Below are 26,839 nucleotides of genomic sequence, written 5' to 3'. Positions count from 1 at the left end.
CATCAAAGCAGTAGTTTTCATGCAAAGGCTTTATGGTTTTGACTTTCGTGACTTTCGCGCATTGCATGCCGGGAACTTGTGGCAAAACAATCCAAGTACCGCATCAAATGCAAGCATTTGCAGCACCGCAAAACGTTCATTCTCCGGTTCCTAACCTGCCCTATGCCAGGCAACATCTCCTTAAAAAAATCGTGAGGGGCAGGATCATTTGGTCTCGGATGGCCAACCACATCCTCTAAATAAGAAAGAGTCACAAGGTCAAACTAGTCAAAAACAGCAGAGCAGGGGATGGAGACAGAGGGGTCAGACTCAGGGGCAGAGATGAGAGCTTTTTCAATAAAAAAGAAAAGAAAAAGAAAAACACATAAAACATTAGGTAGTTTATGAGAGGCCTCCAAACAGCCAATTTGTGGAGCAGGGCATCAATCTGTTCATGAAACGCTCCAGGAGCAACAAACGCACGCGCAGCTCTCCCGTCCAGTCGGTGGCAGTCACGTAGCAACTGAGAAAAAGTAGAAGAAGAAAAGCCGGAAGCGCTGCGGATGTTTTGGAAAACAGTCGGCTCTGGGGTAGGGAAACCGAGCTGTGTAGGAATGTGACGTTTGCTCACATTTGACTTACTTTATGTCCCTGAAACAAAGAAAGCGACCTCTTCAGACAGTAAGGACGACATGTAGCGTGTACGGCTGCGGTTTGCTGCTTCTTCTTCGTGTCCGAGATTAAACGAGCTAACGGTAACATTTAACTTTAGACTGCTGTGAGTTACGAGTTTAACACTCGGCTTATCTCGGCAATATTTTATAGTATTAGGACGCGTTTAAGAGATTAAAATGCGTCTTTTAGTTTAGTTTCGTTTTATGTCAGGGTGACGTGTTGGTTTAAATCAAGCTTGATTTTTGTGTTTATATTCACCGAAAACGTTATTTCCTCTTTAATTGCCTTCACAGGAAAATGCCTAAAAAGGCCAAAAAGAGAAAGCACAAGAAATCGTCTTCGTCCTCAAGTGAAGAAGACGAGAGGGTAAGGTTACAGCGTTTGTGTACTGTTGTTGACTTTGCTGCTACATGACATGAATACTGTCCAGTCACAACAATGATTTATTGAACACACGCGTGGGAGATGTATACAGTGTCATCTTCTGCATAGATCTCAACTAGGAAGCACACAGCATAATGTTTTTGTATATCAGGGTTTAGCCCCTTCATAAGCAGATATCATAACACGCATCAGTTGCAGTTAGTGACAGTTAGATACACTTCTTTTATTGACAAGCTTCTGTAAGACTTAAAGAGCTGTCTCAGCTGTCTTACACTGCAGGTGTTTCTCTTCATACTCATCTGTGGCACATCCCGAGTACATACTGTACTAACCTTTGCTGAGCAGGCACATATGCAAGTTACAAGCAGAACGTTTCTTCTAAGGCCCTAAGCTTTGCACTTCAATGGCTTCTAGGTTAATATGTCACTAATAAAAGCCCTGTTATATAAAAATATATTTTCCACAATACGTGTGTGTTAGTGAGAGGGATGTAAGAGTGAAGCTGGATGAGTTTACATGCCTGGGTTAACCATCCAAATTGAGGGATAACGCACAAGAGAGGTGAAGAGAAAGTGCAGAGAGAGTAAGTTAGGAGAGTAAGTTTGAGTAAGAAATAAGATAAATAAAAGTAGTCCAAACTCATTTTGATTTAAAAGCCAAGGAATAAAAGTGGGTTTTTAAAGCGTTTTGAAAGTATCCAATGTTGGGGAGGTCCTGATGTGAGGGGCAGTTTGTTCCACAGTTCAGGAGCAGTCACAGCAAAGGCTCGATCTCCTCTGTGCTTTAATCTGGACCTTGGGACAGCTAGAGCATTTGATCTAACCCTGATGACAGACGCCAGAGTAAAGACTATTACAAAAGTCAAGGTGAGATGAAATGAAGGCATGAATGGCTCTCTCTCAGTCTCTGAAACAGAGGAATGGCTTCACTTTTGTGAGTGGAGATGAGTGTCAGGGATGATTTTTGACAGAAGTATAGCAACAAGACTGAAAGGGAAGGTTTACAAGATGATGAGAGAACTGCTGTGACGTGTGGTTTGGATACAGTGATTGTTTGATTGAGCCGTTTAATTGTCACTAAGAATGTTACACGTACATGCTGTGAAATAGGACCCCTCCTGACCGTACATGCGTTGCACAAACATTAGGTTGGTAAGACAGGTCACAGAGAGGTAGGATGGAATTCACCCAGACTGAGCTCCTGATGGGAGAGCAGTTTGAGAACATGTCTGAGTACATGTGTATGTGTGTGGATCATGTATTCAACTCGAGAAAGAGAGAGTGCCCTTTCACCTAGTTTTAAGCAAAAGTCAACAATCCTGAAGCAGATGCAGGTGACCTTGAGGAAGTAGGACGATGGGGCAGAGCCATCTTGTAATCTGGGAGAATTTGTTGTTCCAACTTTGGCCCTGGAGCTTCCAGCTGGTGAGGGGAGGCAGCATGAAGATAGTGGGTGTTTGGGTTTGGTTTAGGGCAACAAAAACTGCATCCCAATTCCCAGTGGCATTCGGACAAGACAGGAGGCGTGGCTGGAGGTGCCAGAGTTAAAGGTTCCTAAGATTTTCATCGGAAGGGATAAGAATTGGGAAGAGTATATCAGAGAAACGGCTCAGGTTGAGCAGTTTGGAGACAAAATTGGTTTCGACATGTGCGGCATAACTAAGCACTACCATGACAAAAACGTTCAGAATAGGAGTGACAGGGCACTGGAATATTACAAAGTTTTCCTAAAAACAAGAAGTCCCTCATGTAAAAAATATCAAGAAAAAATGCAGTTTTTTAAATTGCTTTTATTTCAGCTGTAGTCTGCCTTAATTGTTGCATTTCACAAAATGTTTCATGTTTTTTATGTTATCAGATATCCAGAGGACAATATGCAAGCAACAGTTACAAAACCGCCAAGAGGAAAGAAGTTTTAAAGAGTCAGAAAAGGTTTGATGGAATTTACATAACCATTTATTTATTTCTGCATTTTTTAACTTGAAATTAATCGTGTTTTTATATTATTTTAAAAAATGTTCTTACAGCATTGTTTCTTTTTATTCTTCAAAATCTAGCTGTAAAAAGGACAAGGAAAAATCCGTTTCTTCTTCTGTTAAAGATGACTCCCAAAGCACCCGGCAGATCAAAAAACCTGTCTACAGATTGGCAAAAACACAAGCAACAGAGCAGAAACCCGTTAATAAGGACAGACAATATGCAAAATCCAAACCAGACTTTGTGGCATTCCATCGGGATCATTGCTCCAGTAAAGCAAAGAATTATGTTTCAGGGAAAGATAAAACTGTCACTGGAAGCGACATTGTGGAAAGAGGATACTCAAAACTCCGAGCAGGTGCAGTCCCTCAGAGAACAGAAACGAAGTCTAAAGGTGGGTTCGATGAAAGGTCTTCCCAGAGGAGCCAGTCCAAATTAAACAAGCCTCGAGTGGGTCCCAGTTTAGTTTCTGCTGAAGTGAAAGAACCAAGGCAGGATGTGCAGAAGAGGAACTGCAGAACTGAGGACCCACCGAGGACTGGAAATCACAGCAGGTATATCAAGACCAGCAAACCTACCTCCTCCACCTCCGCTATAGAGATGTGTCAAAAGCATGAAAAAAAGGAGTTAAAGCCCCAAAGAAGTTTCTATAAAGATGATGCAAACACATCTTCTGCCTCCATCTTAAAGAAGTCTTCCACTTCAGCCAAACACAGTGCCTCGGAAAGCAGCTCAAAGGTAAATTTCACATCAGTGTCCCGTGGTAAAGTTCAGTCATCATCAACTCCAAAGCAAATAAATCCTGGCACATTATCGAGAACCATTAGCATTTTTTATTAGGCTCAGATATAAATACACCAAGACATCATCTGCATATAGGGCCACTTTGTGGTCTTCTCCACTTATATGAATACCTTTAATACTTTGTCTTAACCATTGTGCAAATGGCTCTATATATAAGAAGAGGAGCAGACATTACAAATGCTTATCACTACACTGTTGATCTTCCCTGAGATTACTATATGCCTCCCTTCTTAATAGGCCTCAGAAATGTACTCAAACTGTACTTTTTGTGATGTTAATATCACAACTCCCCTCATCCGCCCATTTTTAGAAGACGAGTAGTATGCCCTTTTGTAACCCATTCTTTTCAGCTTCTTATGTTCTGATGCTGCACGTTTTATTTGCGATAATATCTTACTTCTTTAACCGGACTTGAGGTCCCTTTTACATTAAATGAGACCATCTTAATGTCCTGCATGATCGTATGGTGAAAATGTGCTAAATACTTTTCTTTAAACTTGTGCATGGACAGTTTCTCTCTCTCAGAAAAAATAATGAACTCAAACATTGAATAAAAACAGAGATTAGGAAAAATAAAATAAAAACAAAAATAGTTCTTCCAAGAAGAAACGAGCCCTGCCTGACCTTGTGTTGGCCAGGTCCCAGTAGGGGGTAAGCCTCCCCCTCTTTGCTGAGGGAGGGCCCTAGTAAATGTCTACACCCTAACAAGTTTGTCTAACATCCTGACTCGGGATCTAATTTTTGAACATAGTTATATATTTAAAAAAAAAACTCCACAGTTATTACAAAGAGAGAGAAAAAAGAGAAGTAAGAAACCGAGTTAACGACTCTACTAAGTAATGTGACCATAACCATGATGTAATATCAGATTTGTAAAACAATCTTAACTCTTCAGTCGTCAGCGCGTTGGATGCGTTGGCTTTCTTGTGTATGATCAGGCGTCACTCCGGCTTGGTGACCGCGCCGTGCGCCAAGCGGACGGCAACTGAATCTCTTCCTGCTGTCGGGTTGCTGTGGGTTTTCGCGCGGTGATATTCGTTGCGTCTTTTGAAGACCTCATTAGGGTAGTAGTGGTCCGCAAAAATCGTACCCTTCATAGAGCACCTCCTTCTTCTGCCATGCGCTCCGAAGAACATCTTCTTTCGTGTGGGAGTCCCCAAACGTCACAATGGATCGGGGCTTTTCGCGGTCAAAGCGCAACGTGCTGTCTGGTCACTGGGAAAGCCCAGCGTGTTTTTCAATTAATTGTCCAAAAATGTAATTATGTCGGCCCTTTCTTAATCTTCACATATTCCATATATCCAAAGGTTGTCTCTGCGCGCTGCTTCTAGGCTAGCTTGACGGTCCGTCTCTTATTTAATGACGATGCCGCCTGTAGCGCCGTCTCAGTCTCTTTGATTCGTCCCTCTTCCACTCAAGCATCAACTCCTCTTAACTCACGTTTAATATCCGCCTGTTGTTGGTTGTTGTCTTTTCTGAAGTCGCGTAGCTCTTTCAGGATATTCGGGAGGGTGGGCTCAGCTGTATCCATGCCCTCCGTGGCTAACCTTAGGTCAGGAGAGTAGCTCCAATCCACGTGGCTTTTCTGTTTCCTCATCTGTCGGAGTTGTGACTCTCTTACTTTTTGTGACTACCCCCGTTTCCATATTTAAAAGCAGTCTGCACTATTATAAGAAGATTAGCCTAGGGGTCGTTTAAACCATGCACGGAAAAAACAAAACAAAACAAAGCCTGCCGTTAAGAACCGGAAGTTCTTAACGATTAATTCTAGCTATGCAACGAACCCGAAGTTGTTCAGATCTTAAACCAAGGTTAAAATTTGATGCCAGGCCTTCTGGGTATGGGCAGCTCCTGCAGACACCTGATACCAACGCTGACCAGGTAACATCACTCATTTAATGTTGATCCATGCTCAGTCATCTGGACCTAGCGTCTTCAATGGGAGAAACGTTTCATCACTCATCCAAGTGACTTCTTCAGTCTCAGCTGACTGCAGGTTTTCCCAACCTTATAAACAGTACATTTCCACAATAAACCAGCCCACTGAATGAACAATCGTTCAGTGGGTGGTTTCAGTTCATATTGTCCAGATGAACAGAATCAACCTTTTGGGATCACTCATTTAAAACCGTAAGAAAGAGCTGAAGTATAGATGTTTGTTTTTAAATGGATGGTTTTTCCACAGATGCAAGTGGTTGAAGAGCTTCATCTTGCCCGCTCTGAGAAGAGATTGGAGGTGAATGTCTTGAAGAGCTATGGGGAACTCACCGCTATGGACATAGATTATCCCGAAGAAGGACCTGCAGGTACGTAAGCGTCGTCTCTTTCCTAAAGACGTCCCAATTTTGTACACTCGTCATGTGTTCAATTTTAAATCACACTTTGAGGAGTTTTTGGTTATTGTTTCAAAATTTCAAGTCAAGTATGTCAACTTTCAACTCACTAATTCAAACATCTGTAAGTGACAAAATTGAAATAATGACCCAAACTTTCAACTTGTGGCAGAAGCAATTTAACACATCTAACCCACTCGTAACTTGATCCATAATTTGACTTTTTTTAATTAATCCTTGTGTGACACAATATAAGCATCTGATATATATTTTTTAACCTCTGACTTATGGTTTTAGTTATTAATCTAACAAAATGGATATCTGATAAGACAACTGAGATGCTCAGCTCAAGTTAGTCTCAAGTAGTTTCTGAAATCGAGTTTCCACAAAACAATTATGTGGAAAGTAATATTATTTTTTGTGTTATTTTATTTATTGTTTTGATCATTTAGAAATAAGCAAGAAATTACTGAATTCAATCCAATGTTTTTTTTCTTCACAGGCAAAAAGTCGTCTCAGCAGGACCTGATCCTTGTTCTCGACACAAACATTCTCCTCAGTCACCTGGATTATGTGAAAAAGATCCGCTGTCACGGCCTCGGAGGTGTTTCACGCTATAATTTGCTATTAAAGCAGTAACTAATATTAACGGTGTTTTGTAGAATGATTTATAACATTTCATGTTGTTAAGGTTTTTTCAGTCATGAGTTAAATGCTTAAGTTATCTTCAAGCAGTGTATTTAGCCTTTTATCTTGAAAATCAATACAGTTACAAGAGAACTGAAGATAAATTTTTAATTTAAAAAACCGTTATGATCACTTCCACATTGTCAGATTGTATTTTTATGGATAAACTAATCAGTACTGTCTGCTTGCTCTGTGTTTACTTCATGTTCTGTTAGGCCTGGGCTTCCCCATTATCGTCATCCCCTGGGTGGTGCTTCAGGAGATGGACTCCCTAAAAATGGGAAGAGGCCTGTCAGGCTCCGTGGCCCACCTGGCGACTCCGGCCATCTCTTACATTTACAAGTGTTTGAAGAGCCGGGAACCTCGCCTGTGGGGCCAATCTATGCAGCAGGCCGCAGAGAGCAGCAGTGAGTGGGAACTTTGTCTCTATTACACAACCATTAGCCCATGTGAGAGCTGCCTGATAGGCTGTTGGGTGAATTGTTGACTTGATAAAAAAATAAATGTCACCGTCACCCTCAATAACAGCGAGCACATGTTCTATCCATTACAAAGGAACGTTACCAGGATGACAAGCAGATCCCACCTGAGATGTTTTCCACATGCCCTAATTTCTTCTTGTTGCGTGATGAAACTCCACTTGGAACCTTGTTAACATCCAACCATGCAAAATAGGATTTTTTGCCATTTTTCAAGTGGTCTGAAACTTTTGGTCGGGACTGTATTTTGTCATTGCTTGACTCCTCTGCACAGACACTAGGTGGCACTAACGCTGAACTCTTTCTCAAGAAATTAGTCACCATAATATACAATAAATATCTCAAGGGCACATTGTATCCGTGCATTCATTGCTGTGTTGATATTTTGTTACATTTTAAACAAGATCTGACAAAGTAGATGAGGAAGAAATATTTTGGGTTTATTTTGGAGCCTCTATGCCTTCAATATCTCTTTTAAAACAGGCATGAAATCTCCATCTTGTGTTTTCATTGTTGAGTCTTCCTGGTCTTTAACAGAGGAAAGACACGCTGTGTTCTTTTGTTTTTTGATGTCATGTTCCTGTCTGTCTCCCCTTGTGTGCAGACGGTCTGACTGCTGAGAATAACGATGACAGAGTGCTGCAGTGCTGCCTGCAGTACCAGAGGCTGTTCCCAGAGTGTGCTCTCACCTTATGCACGTGAGTTATCCCTCCTCCCCCCCTACAGTAAACTGCTGCTGCTGCAGAGTGTGTCCTCTGCTGATAATGCACATGCATGTGACTGTGAGTGGGTCCAGCCAGATAGTTCCAGTTGGGATGAGAGAAAGAAAGCGAGGGCCAGACAGCTATTGGCAAAGAATAGATGCGCTGAGCACGGGAATGTGAGTTTAGTTTAGCAACTTATTGGCTCCGATTTTATGACGCAGCTATTTTGTTTTGTTTTCATCATTTTGACCTATTTCACTGAGCTGTTTCCTGCTGTAGTCATCGGTTGTTTTGCTAAATCAAATTAGCGTGCAGACAGCGTTTCAGTGTCGCACAGTGAATTGATGAGTGTGGATGTCTGTGAAAATAAATCGTCTTAATGCTTTATCACTGCCCCCTGATTAAAAACATGCTTCTATTCTGTCGTCAGCAATGATAAGAATCTGTGCAGTAAAGCCCTCCTGAGTGGGGTGAAGGCACTCTGCAAGACTGACTTGGAGGAAGAGGTTGGGAGATCCAGACATGGCCTTCAGATCACTGGAGACATTCAGGCTTCTGTGCCACCGCGCAATAACCCTCAGGTCTTATCGCCAACGCTGAGCACGAGGTGCCCACCGGTTCAGCCACACGGTCAAAAGAAAGCAGACTTTTATGTGGGAGTCCTACACAAAGGTGAGCTGGAGGTTAATGTGCTGCTTCATCATCATGCAGTAGTTAATGGCACATACCATCTATGCACTAGGAATCCCCCGCAACACATGCACTTCCTGTTTTCCTTCCCTCCCTTCCTATATTAACTGTACACAAGAAGTGCACAGAGTTAGTATTACAGATGTTCATTTCTAGTCATTTACTCGTATGTGCTCTGTATCTACTGCCTGAAATCACTCAAACATTTAAAATACTCGTATGTAACTGATCACAGGCAGCAAGCAGCTCAGTGAAGGAGACGAGGAGAGGACAGTGAGGGACCTCAGCGGATGCATTTCTGCATTAGAAGACTGTCTGAGGGAGGTGCTGTCTGAAGTTTTGCAAGTGGAGATGAAGGCTGCTTACGATGACCTCTGGCTTGAGGTAAAATAAATAAATATGGGGAATTTCACATCACTTTTTTTTTTTTAAACATTTATTTATTGGTTTTAACCGGTTTTACATGGTGCACTGTGAGCAAAAATAAATAAATAAATAAAAACCACAACAACAACAGAAACAACATAATAATAGAAACAAAAACAAAGCAAACCATAACAAAAGGGAAGGACAGATATACAAATCAAGTTAGTTTCAGGCTGTTAAGTCCACAGTGTGCACGTTGCAGTTCTCCAGAAAGTTGTAGAATTTTGACCATATAGCCTAAAACTTGTCCAGTTTATTTCTTAATGTATAAGTTATTTTCTCCATAGATAGTATAGATGTCAGTCCATTAAGCCATTGAGATGGTCCACATATTTTTTGATTTTTCCAGCACATAGCAACACAGCGCTTGGCTTCCAAAAGTCCAATCGTTAACAGAGCTCTATTGTTTGCAGCAGGTACAAAATTATTCGGGTATATATTTAAAATACATATTTTAGGATGAAGTGGAATCACATCACCAATAATTTGACTCAACAGATTTAATACCTTTTCCCAAAAGATTTTCACATGTGGACACTCCCATATACAGTGAAATAAAGCGCCCCTGTCCACTCCACACTTAATACAGGTGTCTGGGATGTTTGAGTTAAAATGATGCATTTTTGATGGAGTAATATATTGTCTTGTTAACCATTTATATTGAAGTAGCCGAGATTGCACATTAATTGAATTTCACATCACTGACACTAAAAACAGGTTCATTAGTTAAATGTTAGGTTGTATCAATATGCTGTTATAATATAAGAAGTTACTTTAGATACAAGAGCATGGGTACGGTGATTGATGAGCTCCTCATAAGTGACATGTTCATTCTGTAAATAAAACTGTAATGTAAGTAATTGGTTCATGATATCATTCTTTGCATTAACAGATCGTTTATTTAAAGCCACCGTGGACACTTCAGGATGTCTTACAGTGTATAAAAAAGCACTGGATTGCTGTTTTTGGCCACCTTATCCATCGGAAGAAGGAGCAAACTGTTTTAAAGCTCATCAAATTTTTCAACTCAGGTAAGCACAAATATAGGAAAATATAGAAAATATACTCTTATGTACTCGGTGGTTACAAATAGCGAGTCTGTTATTAGCCTTATTTTGGAGTCTTTGGTGATTTGAAGATTTAACAGGCAGCATCGTTGTGAAGGACATCACGTCTGTTTCTTGGATCTCGCAGGCTTGATAGAGTCAGACGTTCTAGATGAAAGCATGATGACGACAGTTTCCTAGGAGCTTGTGTCCATATTCCCCTGAGAGTAAACAGCAGAATTTAATGTGTATAAAGGCAAATACTGTATAATTTTTGTAGCTCTGTAGTCATTTCAATGTTATAAACTGAAGCTTCTGATAGTCAGTTATGCAGAAAGTTACATTATTAGGCGATAAAATGTCCAATTTCTGATACGCTGAATTATTTGTATAGAAAACGGTGCTTTCCCTGCACCGTGGCAGAGAGCGTTGGTGAAACACTGAGTCATCCCTCGAATGTAAGCCTTCCACCGTGGGGGTGTGATGTTGTCCGCCCTGCACTGTGCTAGAACCCTAAAGAACTGCGTGCAGAATCAGGTCATTTGCTAAAGTAGGAGACAGAAATGTGGGTCAGGAAGACGCTGAGTCGCCCACTGCAGCACGTCTTACTGCTGGATCCCCTTTGTGTATTCTTACAGTGCTGTGTGTGTGTGTGTGTGTGTGTGTCTGTTTCTCATGCTCTGCGTCCACCTGTGTTTAGCTGCCCAATCATTTTTAATCCAGGCAAGAATGTTAATAGATTAAACAGTGTGGTTTTGTCCTTGCTGCGTGTTTTTGTGCGTGTTTGTGTATCCTTGGTTCACATGCTTGATTTCTTGGTACCACGCAGCCTGGCTCTGTGCCAGGAAGCTGAGAGAAAGGCGAGCAGAAGGAGGAAGGGAAGGCTGGATGGACTGTATCTGAGGCTAAGAACAAATCTGGGAGTGGAAAAGTACTGCGTGTGATTTTCTGGTATCCCCTAAGAAGGCTGTGGGGGTGTGTGTGTGCCTGTGAGCGTGTATTCATATCTTTGTGGGGACCAAAAATTGGAAGTTTAGTATACTTGAGGGGACCAACAGCTGTCATGGGGAACAAAATCCTGGTCCCCAAAATGTGGTTTTAGTGTCAGGGTTACAATTGGGTTGTTGTCAGGTTTAGGGTACGAGTTATGGAAAGCATTATGGTGATTAGATGTTTGTTTTTTAAAAATAGCTGTGTTTGTGAGGACAGACTGTCTTCATAGACATCTGTAAGGTAACAATATTCTCACTGTTACAGCTGGAAATGGGAGGATAAGCATCCTGATAGATGTGTAGCTGTTACTGTAAAGAATGCAAATATATGAAAACATACTCTTCAAGATTCAAAGTGTTTATTGTCATACGTACAGAAGAAATAGCATTTCTGTGTGATTGAATTCTTCCTTTGCTGTCCATACACAAATGCCAAGTTAGGTAAAGGATTTTTAAAAGAACAAGATAAATAAAGATAAAAAATAAGGATAAAAAATAATGGAAGATAAATAAATAAGTACAAAATAAGTCAGGGAAGACAAGTGTGGAGATGTTGATGTAGATGGATGTACAAGGAGCTTAATGTGCAAAGTGTCTGACATGCAAATTGCCGTTGAGGTAGGTCAGCTGTTCAGGAGTCTGACAGCAGGGGGGAAGAAGGAGCTGTTGAGCCGGGACGTTCTGGGTTTCAAACCTTCGTCTGGAGGGCAGAAGTGTGAACAGTCCGTGTTGGGGGTGTGTGGGGTCTTTGAGGATGGAGGCGACGCTCTGCAGAGAGGGCAGCCTAGTCTCTGACCTTCATATTTATAGAAAATAATGTGTTTATTGTGTAAAATGTTGATGTGCTGTAAACCTTCATCTATGTGTGGATGTATGTTTTCTTGCACAGTATGTGCACATGCAAGCTCCCTGTCAGTCTGCGCTTCTATAGGTTTCCACCTGACTATAACAGGAGCGCAGCAGCTCTGCAGCAGAGCTCACTTTCATAATAGTTCAGTTTTTGTTACGTGATGTAAAACAGAGTTCATTCAGCTTCATTCATTTAGCACATTTTAGTTAGGTGAGATTAACCTTTATGTGCAGTCAGCTGATGGGCAGACTGACTGCATGTGTGTGTTTTCTCAGGTGAAACGGTGGAGCGTGAAGCCATCTCAGAGGCCGTTCAAGATGCCAAAGAGCTTGTGGACGCTTTTTCGAGTAGATCAAAGCGCGTTCCACGAGCCGTCGCTGTACTGGACGACATTTTGAACAAGCTACGACCTCAGGTCAGCTCGAGTGCATTTGAAGACTTAATGGGTTTTTGTGTATGTTGTATCGTGGTTGTTGTGTCTGTTTGTGTCACGTATATTGTAAGGGAAATATTTTTAAAGTCTGATAACGAGCTAAACATTACCCATTTTCTTATTAAACTTAGCAATTTGAGTTTTTTTGTTTGTTTTGAAACATATTTTTCGTATTGTTTCTCAGCCAAACCTTCCTACGGGGGGAGAATCTCCCACCGGCGACGTTGTCATGAATGACGATGACGATAGCGGAGACTCTCACCAGGAAGTGTGGGCCGTCTTTGAGAGGATCTGGTCTCACGTGTGTCAACTAAGGTGGGCGTGTTTGTTATTGGAGTGTTGGGATTATACTGCAGGTGCCATATTAGGATTACTTACTAGCACATATGCTTGGATTTATTTAAATAACTATGTCAGCATCAGTTCAGAAGTTAGCGTCTTCTGCTGCAGCACCGTACTATGATGATGGTATAAGAGCCAAGTGGTTCCAGTTGTGGAGGAATTACAAAATAGTGACGTGAAATCATTTGCCAGGACAAAAACACGCTTTGGAGTTTATTTTGAAGCGTGTCTTGTTTTTCTTTCCGTTCCGCTGACCCCCTGAAATCTTTTGCTCTGTTTTGTTTTAGCTTGGAGGTGTTCAAAGCTCTGGGCTTTGACCCTCACACCAGGCAGTGCCTTCAGCCAGAGGGAGCTGCTCCACCACCACAGGACGCCTTGGCCTGCTTGCACAAACTGTCCTCCATGGTCTCGCAGCTGCTCCAAGCTTTCAGCAGGTATGTCATGTCAGTTAAAAAAATACCGCTGGAGGCCTCTTCCTGTTGCTTCATTAGATTTTAGGAGTGTGTGCGTCACAGTCGCCGTTTCACAAATCTCATAGGTACATCTGGATCCGTGTCCTTCAGTAACCTCCACAGAGGAGCGTGATCTTGCTTAACCTGTCACGCTTTCCTTATGCTTTCACAGGCGTGTCTCACCTTCGCCTCAACAAGTAGCTTTTCGAAGAAGTCCTTTAAACGGCCATCCCTCCCCTTTCTGTGCGCGTGTGTTTTATGCTGTCATTGCTCTCGGGCTTCATTCGGCACCGTAGCGCAGGCTGTAATCTCCGTGACCTTGTAGCTTCGCCTTATCACCTTTCCCATGACGCAGCAGTCTGTGCTTCAGTGTAGCGGGAAGTTTCTGGTAGGAAAAATGTCTAGAATGCACTTCTTGTGCCTGCATTGTCAGCGTGTGATACGTTCACATGTAAGAAGCGTGTTGTTATCACACTGGGAAAGACCCGAGTCAGTCTTTGGTTCGTTCTCACGTTTACATAACACGAATCATCACAGTCGTCTGCAGCGATGCGGCTGCAGTCACGTGCTTTTCATTTGTTTTCCATTCACTCGGTTTCACTCGGAAAATTCAACAACAGCGCTTTTTCACGTTGTGCAGTAGGAAGAGCTTGCAGACATAACAAAGTTAAGAATCGCCGATTTCCATTTGACCGCTTCCATTTCCCAGAGTTGTGAATCGTAGCTCGGCGTCGACCTCGTTAATCCCACCTCGCTTCTGTGCGCGGGACACAAAAAGTGACAATTATTTGTTATCTATTTCCCGTACAGCATTCAGTGTGACATTTGGGTGTCTTTAAGGGAAGGTAACAATAAACCGCTGCCATCCAAAGGACGAGGCGTCTCCTGATGTTCAGCCTGGTGTCAGATACACTCTGAGTAGGGATGGGTATTGATAAGATTTTCACAATTCTGATTCCGTTTTCGATTCTTTATCGACTCTTTTTAAAAAAGGAGAACACTAAGGTCGATTAGCTTAGAACTTTGTTTTATATCTTCTCTTCGAACAAGATAGAAATTTAGGAGTAACATGGCCTTACAAACCCAACAGTGAGATCTTAAGAGATCCAGCCTACGGCTCTTCAATGGGGTGTCACAGGGTCCCCAGGAAAAAAAATTGTAAATGTAAAATAATAAAATAAATCTTCTTCTGTAGCAATAACAAAGTGTAACATAAATTATTCTGTAGCAATTACACAAGAATATCCAGTAATGTCCCTGCCTACAATTAAACACATTCACTTACTGAAAATCATCTGCTGTGGCAAACGGCTGCAAGCCTTTGACCACAAACTGAGTCACTGCTCGGTGACATTCGTCTATCCTGCCTGAAAGGAGACGCTAACGGTAGACTGCAGCGAGAACTGCCAGCATCTGAGCCAGACTCTGTCTCTCTCATCATGGTCACCTAAACGCACAGTAATGGCAGGTTTGTAATAAGGCAGATCGCGCTAACATAATCTGCACTGTTAGTTGATTATTTACCTGCCGCATTAACAGGAGAGGACGTGCAAACGTTACCGCTGCTGCTGGGTTGAGATTCACGAGTCCGGAGCGGAATTAAAAACACGACATTCATTTAAGGTCATCGCGTGTTTTGTGAGCAAATGCTTTTGCATATTCGTAGTGTTTCCTCCCTTAAATGAAATATCTAGTTTGCAAGTATTGCAAGTTGCCCTGTTGTCATCCGTTCTCGTGAAGTATAACCAAACTTTTGAGCGTTTGAGCGGCTTAGTCGCCGTGTTTCCTGCCAGGTAAATGACGCTCCGCAACGTGGTGACGTCATTCGGGGCGACTGGAATCGATAAGGGAATCGTTTGCAAAAATGGCAAACAATTCCAAGGAATTGAAACAGTGGGAACCGGTTCTCAACAAGAACCTGTTTTCGATACCCATCCCTAACTCTGAGTTACAAAAACAGTGTAGAAAAGCTTTTGCTCTGGTAGTGACACAGCGTTTGTGGTGACATAAAACAATCTGTTGTTGTTTTAAAGTATGTGAAATTTCTCACAGTGTGATATCCTGAAAGCCCCTCAAACCATTTAACCCTCCGAGCTCGTCTGTTTTTATTGTTTTTGAATGGTGGGACTTTGTTACCAGATATTACATCACATCTAACATATGATCTGGTGAAGCTGCAGATAATATTGTCTGTACAAAAGCCTCCTGACACGTTGCGCCACAGCGGCGTCCTTTTCGAAGACTCTGATAATCCTGCTTTCTCTTGAGTTTGCGGCTGCTGCGTCCGTGCGTACCCGTGGGTGTGTGCGAGGCTAATAAGAGCCACTTTAAATAGATAGTAAAGTAAACACACAGTGAATCCATCAGATGGGATACTGTCTGTAAACATCTAAGAAGGACATACCAGAATATGCATAATGGCCGAAAAACACGAGTGCTTTCAGTCAAGCGAAAAGCTGGAAACAAAAATGGGAACTTGTGTCACACTGAGTGATATTGCTGTGAATGCATTTCCACATTAGTGTGAAGCATGTCGAGTCAGGTCACGATTAAAGACTCTGATGTCTGCCAGCATGACAAATATTATAAATGTGAATCACTGCAGGATTTGCATTCTGGTGGATTATTAGCAGGAATCTGTGTGTTTGTAAATCTGCGCCGGTCCGTACGCATGCATGTGTGTATTGGGCTGCACGAACATGGTTGCCTAGGAGACAGCCGGGCTCATTTTCATGTGTTCGAGCAGAGCTATGAGTCATTCCATGCACGCTATCGCGCGTCTTCCTCTTTTTCATTTTTCTCATTCTGCAGACACTAGATATGGATAATTTAGGACGCTGTCATTTCCTATCATTTTCTCCTATTTCCTATCCTTCCATCCTCGTTGCTCTACTGCCATTCCTTCTTCTTCTTTCTTTTCGTGTTTCTCGCTCTGCATTATCCCCATGCATCAGAGTAATGCACTTAATGACAGTGACACACATTTTATGCAGATGCACGGTTGTGGATGAATGCGCGGATAAAACATGGAACTGCAAACGCATTTTGTCTGGCACAGTTTTAATCTGAGCAAATTAGTGCAATTGCAGAAGAACATTACACACCGGTTAAAACCATCTACCAAATATTTGGTGACGAGCGCTGTGTCCGGGCCTTTGGGTTGCGCACACAGTGTGTCTGGGGGGCTCTTTGTGATGGTTCATGAACCCGAGCGTTTGTTTTTCCTTTTGATATTTAGCCTTTATTCAGATATTATATTGTTGAAATCATGTAACACGCTGTACAGGTCCAGGGACTCACTGCTGAGTTTGCTTTATAGGCTGCCATCGTGAAATAGGGGTGCTGTGGTTTCCTTTCACAGCCATGTGAATGCATGGACGCTTAACTCGTGACACTAAATCGTCTGCATGTGTTGATGTGACAGTGCTGCTGCCTCTGTGTTAGAGGACAGACTCCAGGGCCCCAACCCTGAGCTGGCTAATCAAAGCTGAAATGTATCGATCCCAGTGGGACTTTCTTGTAACGGAGATCAGTTCTAACATCGTGCTTTTCTGTTTTCAGTGTCTTGTTATCAGCTCCCGGCTTAGAAGAAGTCCAGACACTGCTCAGCATCATCAACTCCAACAATGTCAGTGGCGTATGACAAATATTGGTACAAAATTAGATGCACTGGACTTTGCCATGCTAAGCTCTTCTTAATGTGCTGTTTGCTTTTAGCTCAGATGAACTGCTTTCTGTTTCAGATAGTAACTGAGACTTCCAGGTTAACCGCCAAAGGCCTGCTCGACTGTTTTTCACAACCGGACTACAGGTAGGGAATATTCATCTATGTAACATAACTGTATTTTTATTGTTAAATCTAAATGGCTGCTTTGGAGCTTGGTAAAAGCGTGATGTGCGTGATACTCAGAGCGTGCCATTAGCTATAACTTCCTTCTTACCAGGTATCGTATTCAAGCATGTTCTCGAAATTCTTGCGCTCTCTGTTGCAGCGTGTCCAGGCGAGTAGCTGTTACAATGACTGTGTCATGCCAACATTTCCAAACAGTCGTGCAACTCATTGTTAATATATTTCCTGTTAGCCATACCTTAGCAACCACTAAGCTGCTAGCTTATAGGTGCAGTTAGCGTGTCCTTGTCAGTTGCAGAGCCATAACTACACGCGTCTCACAGGGTGAAGCCTAAACAGGAGATCAGTGATTAGTAACCCGGCGGCTTTGTTTGAATCTTGGAGATGTAGCAGTGCTGCTGTACAGTCTCGTAAAGTAAAAGAAGGGTCACAAGTGAATTGAGTTTTGTGTCACCTCATTAAGCTGCCTTTGGATTCAAGAGCTTATTTTAACCTGAGCTCTATCTCACTGTTATCTGTTGAGATGTAAATTTGAAGTAGGTCGGACTTTCAAGGAGCCTGATGAAGCGCTGAGCAAAGGGCTGCGCACAGAGCAACCTCTGCCCTCGTTTTATATCGCGTAACGTGACACATGAGCTTTGCATTTACGCATTCAATCTTAAATACCCGTCATAAACTGTTATAAAGGGAACATATTATAGGATATAAATGTCATCATTACGTCACAGATTTTGGACCGTTTTTGTCTGCTTGTAACCTTCAACGTGGTTGAGAGTGTTTAAGCTGTGAGGCCTGTTTGTGTCTTATACACACGTGCATTATTTTATCACTATGTCAGATGGTTTTATTCAACTTCTGCTTGTATTTTTAAAGTTTTAATAAACAGACTTTAATCTTACGTGAAAACTCAGCCACACACACAGAAACGAGCAGAATCACTACACCCGTCAGTCCATTGTGATGTCAGCTGCCATGGAAACAGCCACAGTTTTATGTATTCAACCGTCAGTTTTTTGTCTAACTCTCAAAAGGTTTCTCAGATCGTGACATCACTCCAGCCGTCACTGTTATTAGGATTGATTTTGTTTGTCTTCAGTCGATTGAACATTCATGGATGACTTCATAGATCAGGGGAGGGCCGGTGTCATTACCAGGCCTCTAGAGAACTTCAAGACATGCTGATGAGGTCATTTAGCCATTTAAATCAGCTGTGTTGGATCAAGGACACATCTAAAAGCTGCAGGACACCGGCACCGAGTCCTGGAGTACCCCTCATATAGATAATAATAATAATAACTTTATTTATAAAGCGCTTTCAAACAGTGCTGTACAACTATTTGAAACTAAAGAGATAAATAAAATAAAAGTGATACATGGCAATACAAGTAAAAAACACAATACAAGTTAAAAACAGTAAAAATTTAAAAACTAAAAGCCATAGAATTAAGACGTAGGATAGGGTGAACGAATGTGTCTTCACCTTAGTTTTAAAAACCTCCACAGAGCATCTTGAGGGAGGTTGTTCCATAGAAACGGGCACGAAAAGAAAAAGCTCTCCAATAGTCTTTTTTTCTGGCTCTAGGAACCTTTAGAAGGCCAGAGATCGGAGAGCGAGAGAGGGAGAGGAAGAAGTTTTTATATATAATATATACTTTAGGGGACTGGATGGCTTGGGGATAGAAGCTCCTCTTGAGTCTCTCTGTCTTTGCCCGGATGATGCAGAACCTTCTACCAGATTGCAGGAGTTGGAACAGTTTGTTGCCAGGATGGGACGGGTCCTTCAGTATCTGCGCTGCTCTAGTCCGGCATCTCCCGGTGTAGGTGTCCTGAAGCGGGGGGAGAGCAATCCTGCAGCAGCGTTCAGCTGTACAGATCACTCTCTGAAGAGCTTTTTGGTCCTTCACACAGCTGTTCCCAAACCAGGATGTGATGTTCTGTGTGAGGATGCTCTCCACAGCGCCTGTATAGAAAATCCTGAGGATCTCTGGAGAGACCCTGAACTTCCTCAGTTGTCGTAGGTGATACAGGCGCTGCCTTTTTGGTCTGGACCTGAATGTGGGCAGACCACGTCAGGTCTGAGGAGATGTGGACACCGAGCTACTTGAAGGATTCGTCTGATTCTGGCTGTGTTCCTCAATCTTTGTTATCTCTTTTACATGAGACTCAAAGGAGAGCACCATGTCGAACCACACGCCCGAGTTTTTTACCTCGTCCCTGCAATTTATGACACTATCATCAATTTTCAAGATGAGATTTTGGGACAAGTGCTAAAATTTTTGTGGCCGAGATGCACAGGGGTTTTTTTGTTTGGGTTTTTTTTGTTTTTTTTTTTGTTTTTTTTTTTGTTTTTTGTTTGGGTTTTTTGTTTGTTTGTTTGTTTGTTTGTTTGGTTTTTTTGTTTTGTTTTTTTGTTTGTTTTTTTTGTTTTTTTGTTTGGTTTTTTGTTTTGTTTGTTTTTTGTTTTTTTGTTTGTTTGTTTGGTTTTTTGTTTTGTTTGTTTGTTTGTTTGTTTTGTTTGTTTTGTTTTGTTTTTTTGTTTGGTTTTTTTTCTGTCCCATTTGGTTCTTTATCTGTCAGAATTGTTGTCTGAAGACCAACAAGGAGACCCAATGGATTTACTTTACCAAATGGATCATCACGGCCTTGCCGTATTGATCCATTTGATCGACCTTTGTTGTTATTATTTATTTTATTTTATTTTCAGTTGTTACAGACGGGACAGACATGACTAGGAGACAGGAAAGGGAGAAAGAAAGATGAAGGAACAGAAAAACAGAGGGACAGTGAGAAAGGGCACTTAAAAAAAGAAAAAAACCTCCTGGATCACCTGTTGAGAGAAAAATGACTCGTTTTGTGCTTGATCTTGCTTATTGTGTCATCAGAGCTGAGAGCATTATCAGATGACTTTCCTGTATTTCAGTGACTTTCTTGCCTGGAATAATCACGTGAAGTCAGATGTTTTATTTAGTGTTTAAAGGCAGCATGTGCCGTGTCACTTCCCAGAAGAGCTCTGCGGTCGCATCGTTCTGGCTTTTGTCGCCACAGATCACCGCTGACAGGCTCTTTGTTTTGATCCTAAATGTTTTATTTGTTACATTCGCCGTGAACCAATCTAGGACTTCACTTAGCGAGCGCGTTGCCGGCAGTGTTAAATATTTGATTTCTTTGCTGAGCGCAGTGGTATTATGTCACGAGTTATATAAGGCCTCGGGAGGCGCTGGTTTCAGCTGATAAGATTTTACTGTGTCAGGTTAAATAAAACGTGTTCTGTGTCGCTTATCGTTCTCGATAACATACTTTTTATAATGCTATAAAACAAATTTAAAAATAATCAGCGATAGGTCTATTACTCTGCACATAGAAGCACCTGGTACTGCTTTCTGTTATTTGATATAGGAACGCCATTGTGTGTTTAGTAAGAAAGGATATTGTGCAAATCGAGCACAGAGCTTGTGGGCAGTCACATGTGCTTCTAAAAGACATCTAGATTTTGAACAAAGAGGCATTTTTTTTGCAGATTTTGAGCTGCTGGTACCGTGGGAGGATGCAATAAGGAAGCATTTGAGTGCTAGTTGACTGATGCAGCTGTCTCAGGGCCTTAACACAAACCAGTGACACTCTGATCAACCCTGGCAGGGCCTCCTTGGATGAGGGTGTCTGGTGATAATGGCCGAAACACCCAATGAATCCAAGGTCCACTACTGACGATGTGTCCCACATTTTAATATGATAATCTAGATCAGATCTCTAATCCCTAAAGCTAACCAAGGAAGGTAAAAATGGCAGATTATTTTGGGTAAAAGACCGAAACACCCTGAATGAATGTGATGTCCTGCGACTCAGCTCAGTTTGCCTTCTGTTAAAATCCACTCAGCTCCAAGAAATATTCAAATCCACACAGCCCTGTTTCTGCTTTTGTTTGAAAACATCTGTTTTGTTTTCATGGAGTCATCAGTCTGATGATGACACCACACCACACTCGCAGACGTGCCGTCAGGTTGATGCCCGATGGCTTTAGTGCAGAGCAGCGTGGCTGTTGGTTACCGCAGCCGATAATCGAATGACTCAGTTATCACCGAGTGCTTGTTCACGCATTAGCCACGTCCATGTTTAACTTTCATATCGTTTTTGGCATAACACGCTGACTCACTCGACAGATTTAGCGGCGACTCCTTCTGCCGTCGTCTCATGTCATGAAATTTACACATTAGTTTTCTGTAACTCGGTCACACGGAGCATCCAGAGGGAAACGCCGCTCTGCCGCTTCGTAAGCCTGTGGGGAACAGCACATCGTTCAGCACAAGAAAGCCTCGGGCGTTACGTTAGTTAATTTTCTGTTCATTATACTCGAGTGCTGCTCTGTGTCTGATAAGGCAGATCGGTCTCCTTCAGTAATAGAAGCTTTTATTTCGCCCTCTCGTGCCTAATGTTAGTGAAATATGAATCTTTGTTTTCATGTGTTGCATTAATTTGAATGCACCGCCTTCGCTTGCTCTTTATGTTCATCGGACACTTTAAAAAATCTTCTTATTGATCAGTAATTAGAATTCTTTGTCCACATCACAGTGACAAAGAAAGATTTCTCTGTGCTTATTGGCAGGACCGGTGAGGGAAAAGGGAAACATGAATATAAATTAGGGCTGCCACGATTAGTCGACTAGTCACGATTACGTCGGCTATCAAAATTGTAGACGACTGATTTAATAGTCGACGCGTCGTTTGAAGCTTTGTAAGATCACAAAAGACGCAGGAATAAGTAGTAGGATTTAAGAGTGTAATAACGGACTGAAACAGAAGATGGCAGCACTGCATGTACAAGGATGCCAGCTGCCGTTAAACCTCGAAGAAGAAGAAGCTGTGTCCCAGAATTCATAGCGCAGCCCAGCTCAGTTTCCAACAATGGCGGCAGCTAGTTAGTTTTAATATTACTCTTATTATTCTTTCTGGGTCACAAAATAAACGTTTAACATATTTTCAGGCGAGAATGTAGCTGTGTAAACCTCAAATATCTGCTCAGTTTATCAAGACACCACATATTTTCAAAAGCGCTCCGACGTTTTCGGAGACGTCTGTTAGCCACTAGCTCGATAGCTAGCCGGGGGCTAGGCTAACTAGAGCCGTGAGAACACCGGACTCCAGGCTAATGTTTTCAAACCCACCGCCTCTTTCGCTACTCGGGTTAAACATATATAAGTCACTTAGATAACTTAAACATGTTATTGTTTGGCTTTTTTTTAGTATTTTATTTGTTCCTGAGTAAATCGGTTTGGCTGAGATTAAAGTTATAGTTTTTACACAGCTGAATAAACGTCAAGCAGACAGCTGATTATCAGAAGTGTGAGATGCTCGAGAATTTACTCCGGTGTCCTGTTATATTTTAGATAGCAAGGAGTTTATTAAACTTCACCGAAACAATCTGCAAATTTCATTAAAATTTAATAAACTATCATCTTGTCTTTATTTTTAGTTGGCACATACCTTAAACACTTAAAGCTGTAAGCTAATAATAGTTATATAAGAGCAGATGCTGCTGGTGCAATAAGCTGTACGTTTTGCGTCCAATGGATGATGATCTGATTAGTCAAATAATCGGTGACTAGTCGACTATCAAAATAATCGTTTGTGGCAGCCCTAATATAAATGCAACCATTTTCGTCTTTATTGTTACTGTTGTGATGCTTTTTGCTCAGATGCAAGATTCTAAATGTTCTTGGCGCCATCAGAGGGGAGGGAATACAATCGGAGGCTTTCTGCTCCTGCTAATCACATGATGCTCTGCTTTAGAACATCTCACCATGCAGCACATCATCACGTGGTCCTATTTTCAGTTGAGTGCAAATCATTAGTGTCTCCCGGGGACATGCATTAACTACCTGTCAAACACATGTAGGCTGTTATGTAACACAGAGCAGCAGCACAGCAGCCCTTCCCCGTGTACACACTGTCGATGTGCGTCACTGACACTTGGACACTCTTTTACGTGACAAATGTGTCGCAGTAGTTTGTCAGTGTAAACACTTTGAGGGAAGCTTGTCTGTCCATGGCGCACTCTGGAATGCAAAACCAGCCCAGTTGCCACCAAGCAGCACATCCTGGGAGCAGCCTGTACCCATTTCCACAGGCTCCAAAAACACACAGCTGCACCCTGGGGTGAGGAACGGGAAGTGGATGGATAGCAGTCAGCAGATTCCTCTCCTTCCTGCAGTTGCACAATCATCCAGTGAAAACAAAGAAAAAAGGCCAACGAGCAACAAGCTCCCTCAGCGTCTCCGCTGCTAAGCAGCTGCTGCCAAGATTTCAGCAGCAAGTTTGCATGTCTGTGCATGCCGAACCCTCGTTACGTGCGTTTGCAACTGCCTGGATGTACTGTACTGTAGTAGCGTTACCAAAAAAATTAGCTCAGCTGAGGGAAACGTGCTTAAATAGCTGCCAGTGAAATCCAGAGCTTCTGGAAGCTGCCGTGTACACAGAAGCAGCATTGTCTGTTGTGAGCGCGATCAGCACATCCAAAGTGCAGTTATCAAACTGTTAGTGTAGAAAAGTCTGGATTCATCCACACGGTGCCATGTTCGGTTTCATTTTCAGGCATCAATTCAAGACGACGTGTTGATTATTTCAGGAAAGACTTTCTAACTTCAACTTTCACAGTTTCAAAATTACAAATAGGAAAAAGCCTTAAGCAAACGTTCGGGCAGCTCATGTGGCGAGTGCACGGCACCACTCTGTTAGGTAACTGTCACAGCTTTTAAAGGTTTTGAGTGCCTTCGGGTTATGTGGGGTTATTTAGGGGTTTTTGGGGGGTGGAGGGCTGCAGTGCAAAGACTGAAACTAACCTACTGAATGAGCAACGTGAATGGTACTCATGGCCATTGATCAATGGTTGCTGATCAATGATCATGACAATTTGCATATTAATAATCAAGGAACTGAGCTCCCAGCCCATTGGTCATTCAGTGGTGCTGGTGTCAGTCATTGTGCAAATGTCCTGTTTATACGGTTGGAAACCTGCAGCTGAGACTGAAGACGTCACCTGATGATGATGAAACGTTCTGCTGGTGGACGGCGAGGACGTGTCTAAACCTTTAGCTTTTGTTTCTAGAGATAACACCTTGTGAATTATCAGGTTTGGTAGGATCATCCGTATTGTTGTCATCAGAAGTGTTAAACTATCGTTGTTTACCTACAAACCATTCTTCATCTCACCGCTGAAATGTTCCCTGTGCCACTTGCTGCAACGTCTTTACTCTTAGAAACTCCTGTTGTTTAGTTCATCAGTCCACAGGCTTGTTTCGATGCTCGTTTGCAGACTTGTAGTGCAGATTTTTATGGGGAGGTCACAGGAACAGACTTTTCCCAATGACTCTTCCATGAAGGTCGTATTTATGCCGCAGATAAGAACGGTGCAACGCCATCCCCGACTGTGCTTCCAGGTCTTTTTAAGTGAAACAGGTTTTCATTTCTTGCTGTCCTGTGAGCAGTTCTCTTGAAAAGTGCTGCGATCTTCCAGATCTCAACTTGACCTCCATTCCCATTGACACGATCAGGCTTAAAACATTTCATTAGCCACAGGCTTTTTGGACATTAGATCGGTGTCCACTCTCAACTCCTTGTCGCACACTAAGAGACATTTCTGGAGCGGGGTTCTCAGGGTTTTATGTTTAAGTCGTTTGTTGCTGGTTTTTAGTTTGTTCTTTTGTCTTTTTGAGAGCTGACGCAGTCTCTAAGGCATAGGTGTCAAACTCTGGCCCGCGGGCCAAATTTGGCCCGCAGCCTAATTACATTTGGCCCGCGAAGCCATACTGAATTACTATTGGAGCTGGCCTACTGGTATTATACAGCTAATATATATATTGTTTAGTATTAAGCTTTGTTTGTTCCATATTCAGTTTTTCAGCAAAACTTGTTTGAGTCCATAAGAAAAGATTCATTATATCTAGAGGAAGATTTTTTTTTTTCAATAAATATTAACGTTAGCCCGCGACTTTGTTCCAGTTTTGAATTTTGGCCCACTGTGTATTTGAGTTTGACACCCCTGCTCTAAGGGGATGGGTTTAGCGGGATAACAGGAGGAGGGAAGCTGCAGAGAGGCATTGAAGATGCAACTCTGCTTCCTGCTCCCAGCTCTGGATAGTCACATTTTGGGGGGTTTTAATAAATTTGGCAAGATTTCTAGAAATGAGAGCTGCTCCATCCAAAGTGGGATGGGTGGCAGCTCTCCTGAGAGACAAAGTGTCACACACAAGCTTCCTTCTGTAAAGCTTAGCCCATCTTAAACACTGTGTAGTGGTGGAGTGTGCATTCCTGTGTGAAGTGCCGTACGTTTGACACTTTCTGTTGAAATGTTCAATTCAATTTTATTTATACAGGCGCTTTATATTATAAGGTAGACCCTACAATAATACATACAGAGAAAAACCCAACAATCATATGACCCTCTATGAGCAGCACTTTGGCGACAGTGGGAAGGAAAAACTCCCTTTTAACAGGAAGAAACCTCCAACCAGGTTCAGGGAGGGGCGGGGCCATCTGCTGTGATTGGTTGGTGTGAGAGAAGGAAGACAGGATAAAGGACAGGCTGTGGAAGAGAGACAGAGGTTAATAACAAGTATGATTCAGTGCAGAGAGGTCTGTTAATACATAGTGAGTGAAGAAGAAACACCCAGTGCATCATGGGAATCCCCCAGCAGCCTCCACCTGTTGCAGCATAACTAAGGGAGGATTCAGGGTCGCCTGATCCTGGTGGATGTTCTGCACATCCTCCAGTTTCACAACACTGAACACAAATTCACTCATCAATCTGTTTTTCCATCCCAGCCTTTCAGTCTCCGTGTACTTTGTGTAAAAGCCAAACGACAGGAAAGTTTAGTTAAAGGGTTCATATCTGTAAGACTTTCTTGTGCCTCTGGATTATAAAGTAAACAAGTCCGCTTTAGTGGCTCTATTAGTGGATCTAATTAAACCATACAGGCAAAGCTGTGTGAGAGAGGTTGATGCCACTCCCTTCTGTGTACTCATGTCTTTCTCTGTTTTCTCGTATTCCCAGGGAGAAGCTCAGGGTGGGAGGGACCAAGTTAATGGAGCTTCAAGAGGCCTTGGAACACTGTGTTCAAGCTGCAGGTCAATACACGACGTTCCCCACGTAGCACCGTCGTACCAGTGTCAGGAAAGTTGCTCATCAACCAAACTGATTCCTCGACGTGACGGATTCTTAACTTGAACTCAAAGCTGTCGAGTTAAAGGCGCATCTGCTCGAGCTGTACCCGTTTCTGCCTTTGTTCTCCATAAAGTTCACGTTACAGAGATAACGCTGTTTTCCGAAGGTTTGTTTAATGCTGTAACAGCTGGTTTGTATAATCCAGCAAGTACAGATTTCATTATTCTCTAATAGCTTTGCATTTGTGTCCTGTGGTGAAATTTAGTTTATACATTTTTAAATTTATTTTAAAAAAGCATATTATTGTTTAATTTTTACTTGAAATATTTTTTTAATAAAAATAAAATATGTACCATTTGTTATTTAAAGGCCTGCATTTATTTAGGTTTGTTTTTAAATCATTTCTGGTTACCTGACAGCTTCTTACAGAATCTGTTGACGTTGTTTAACTCACATCGATGTCGCTCTCATTCAGTATGAAGCTGGAGCCCATAAAACACTATTTTTCTTATGAATGCTGAGATTGGGCTCTAAAAAATGCACTGAACATTTTGACATCTAAACTTGTTGTTGGCTAAATTGA

At 42.1% G+C, this 26,839-nt stretch overlaps 1 protein-coding gene across 4 annotated transcripts; it reads left to right on the top strand.

Annotated features, from left to right (window-relative positions):
- Positions 1 to 498: 498 nt before the first annotated feature.
- Positions 499 to 26,779, top strand: swt1 (SWT1 RNA endoribonuclease homolog). Of its 4 annotated transcripts, none has more exons than XM_087830741.1 (17): positions 499 to 569; positions 948 to 1,020; positions 2,896 to 2,969; positions 3,095 to 3,752; positions 6,004 to 6,124; positions 6,654 to 6,755; positions 7,054 to 7,245; positions 7,922 to 8,015; positions 8,452 to 8,693; positions 8,947 to 9,095; positions 10,030 to 10,168; positions 12,301 to 12,440; positions 12,643 to 12,773; positions 13,088 to 13,234; positions 16,814 to 16,880; positions 16,996 to 17,063; positions 26,146 to 26,779. In XM_087830741.1, exons 2-17 carry the CDS (start codon positions 952 to 954, stop codon positions 26,243 to 26,245), a joined length of 2,493 nt encoding a protein of 830 aa, XP_087686867.1. In that variant the 5' UTR covers positions 499 to 569; positions 948 to 951; the 3' UTR covers positions 26,246 to 26,779. The 4 variants fall into 4 exon arrangements, with proteins under 4 accessions (XP_087686867.1, XP_087686865.1, XP_087686866.1 ...); XM_087830739.1 differs by having other exon boundaries at positions 535 to 680; XM_087830740.1 differs by having other exon boundaries at positions 537 to 734.
- Positions 26,780 to 26,839: the final 60 nt, after the last annotated feature.

This window comes from Neolamprologus brichardi, chromosome 17 (genome assembly GCF_056152115.1).
Source record: "Neolamprologus brichardi isolate AB-2024 chromosome 17, ASM5615211v1, whole genome shotgun sequence".
NCBI lineage: Eukaryota > Metazoa > Chordata > Actinopteri > Cichliformes > Cichlidae > Neolamprologus > Neolamprologus brichardi.
Note: the sequence above shows the minus strand (reverse complement) of the source record. Positions and strands in the feature narration are given on the sequence as shown.

Excerpts from the sequence above, each read along its gene's own strand:
- swt1 (XM_087830739.1), top strand. The coding sequence starts at position 625 with ATGTCCCTGAAACAAAGAAAGCGACCTCTTCAGACAGTAAGGACGACA. Across the intron at positions 10,169-12,300 it reads CATCAAATTTTTCAACTCAG|GTGAAACGGTGGAGCGTGAA; the intron begins GTAAGCACAAAT and ends GTGTTTTCTCAG. Across the intron at positions 12,774-13,087 it reads TCTCACGTGTGTCAACTAAG|CTTGGAGGTGTTCAAAGCTC; the intron begins GTGGGCGTGTTT and ends GTTTTGTTTTAG.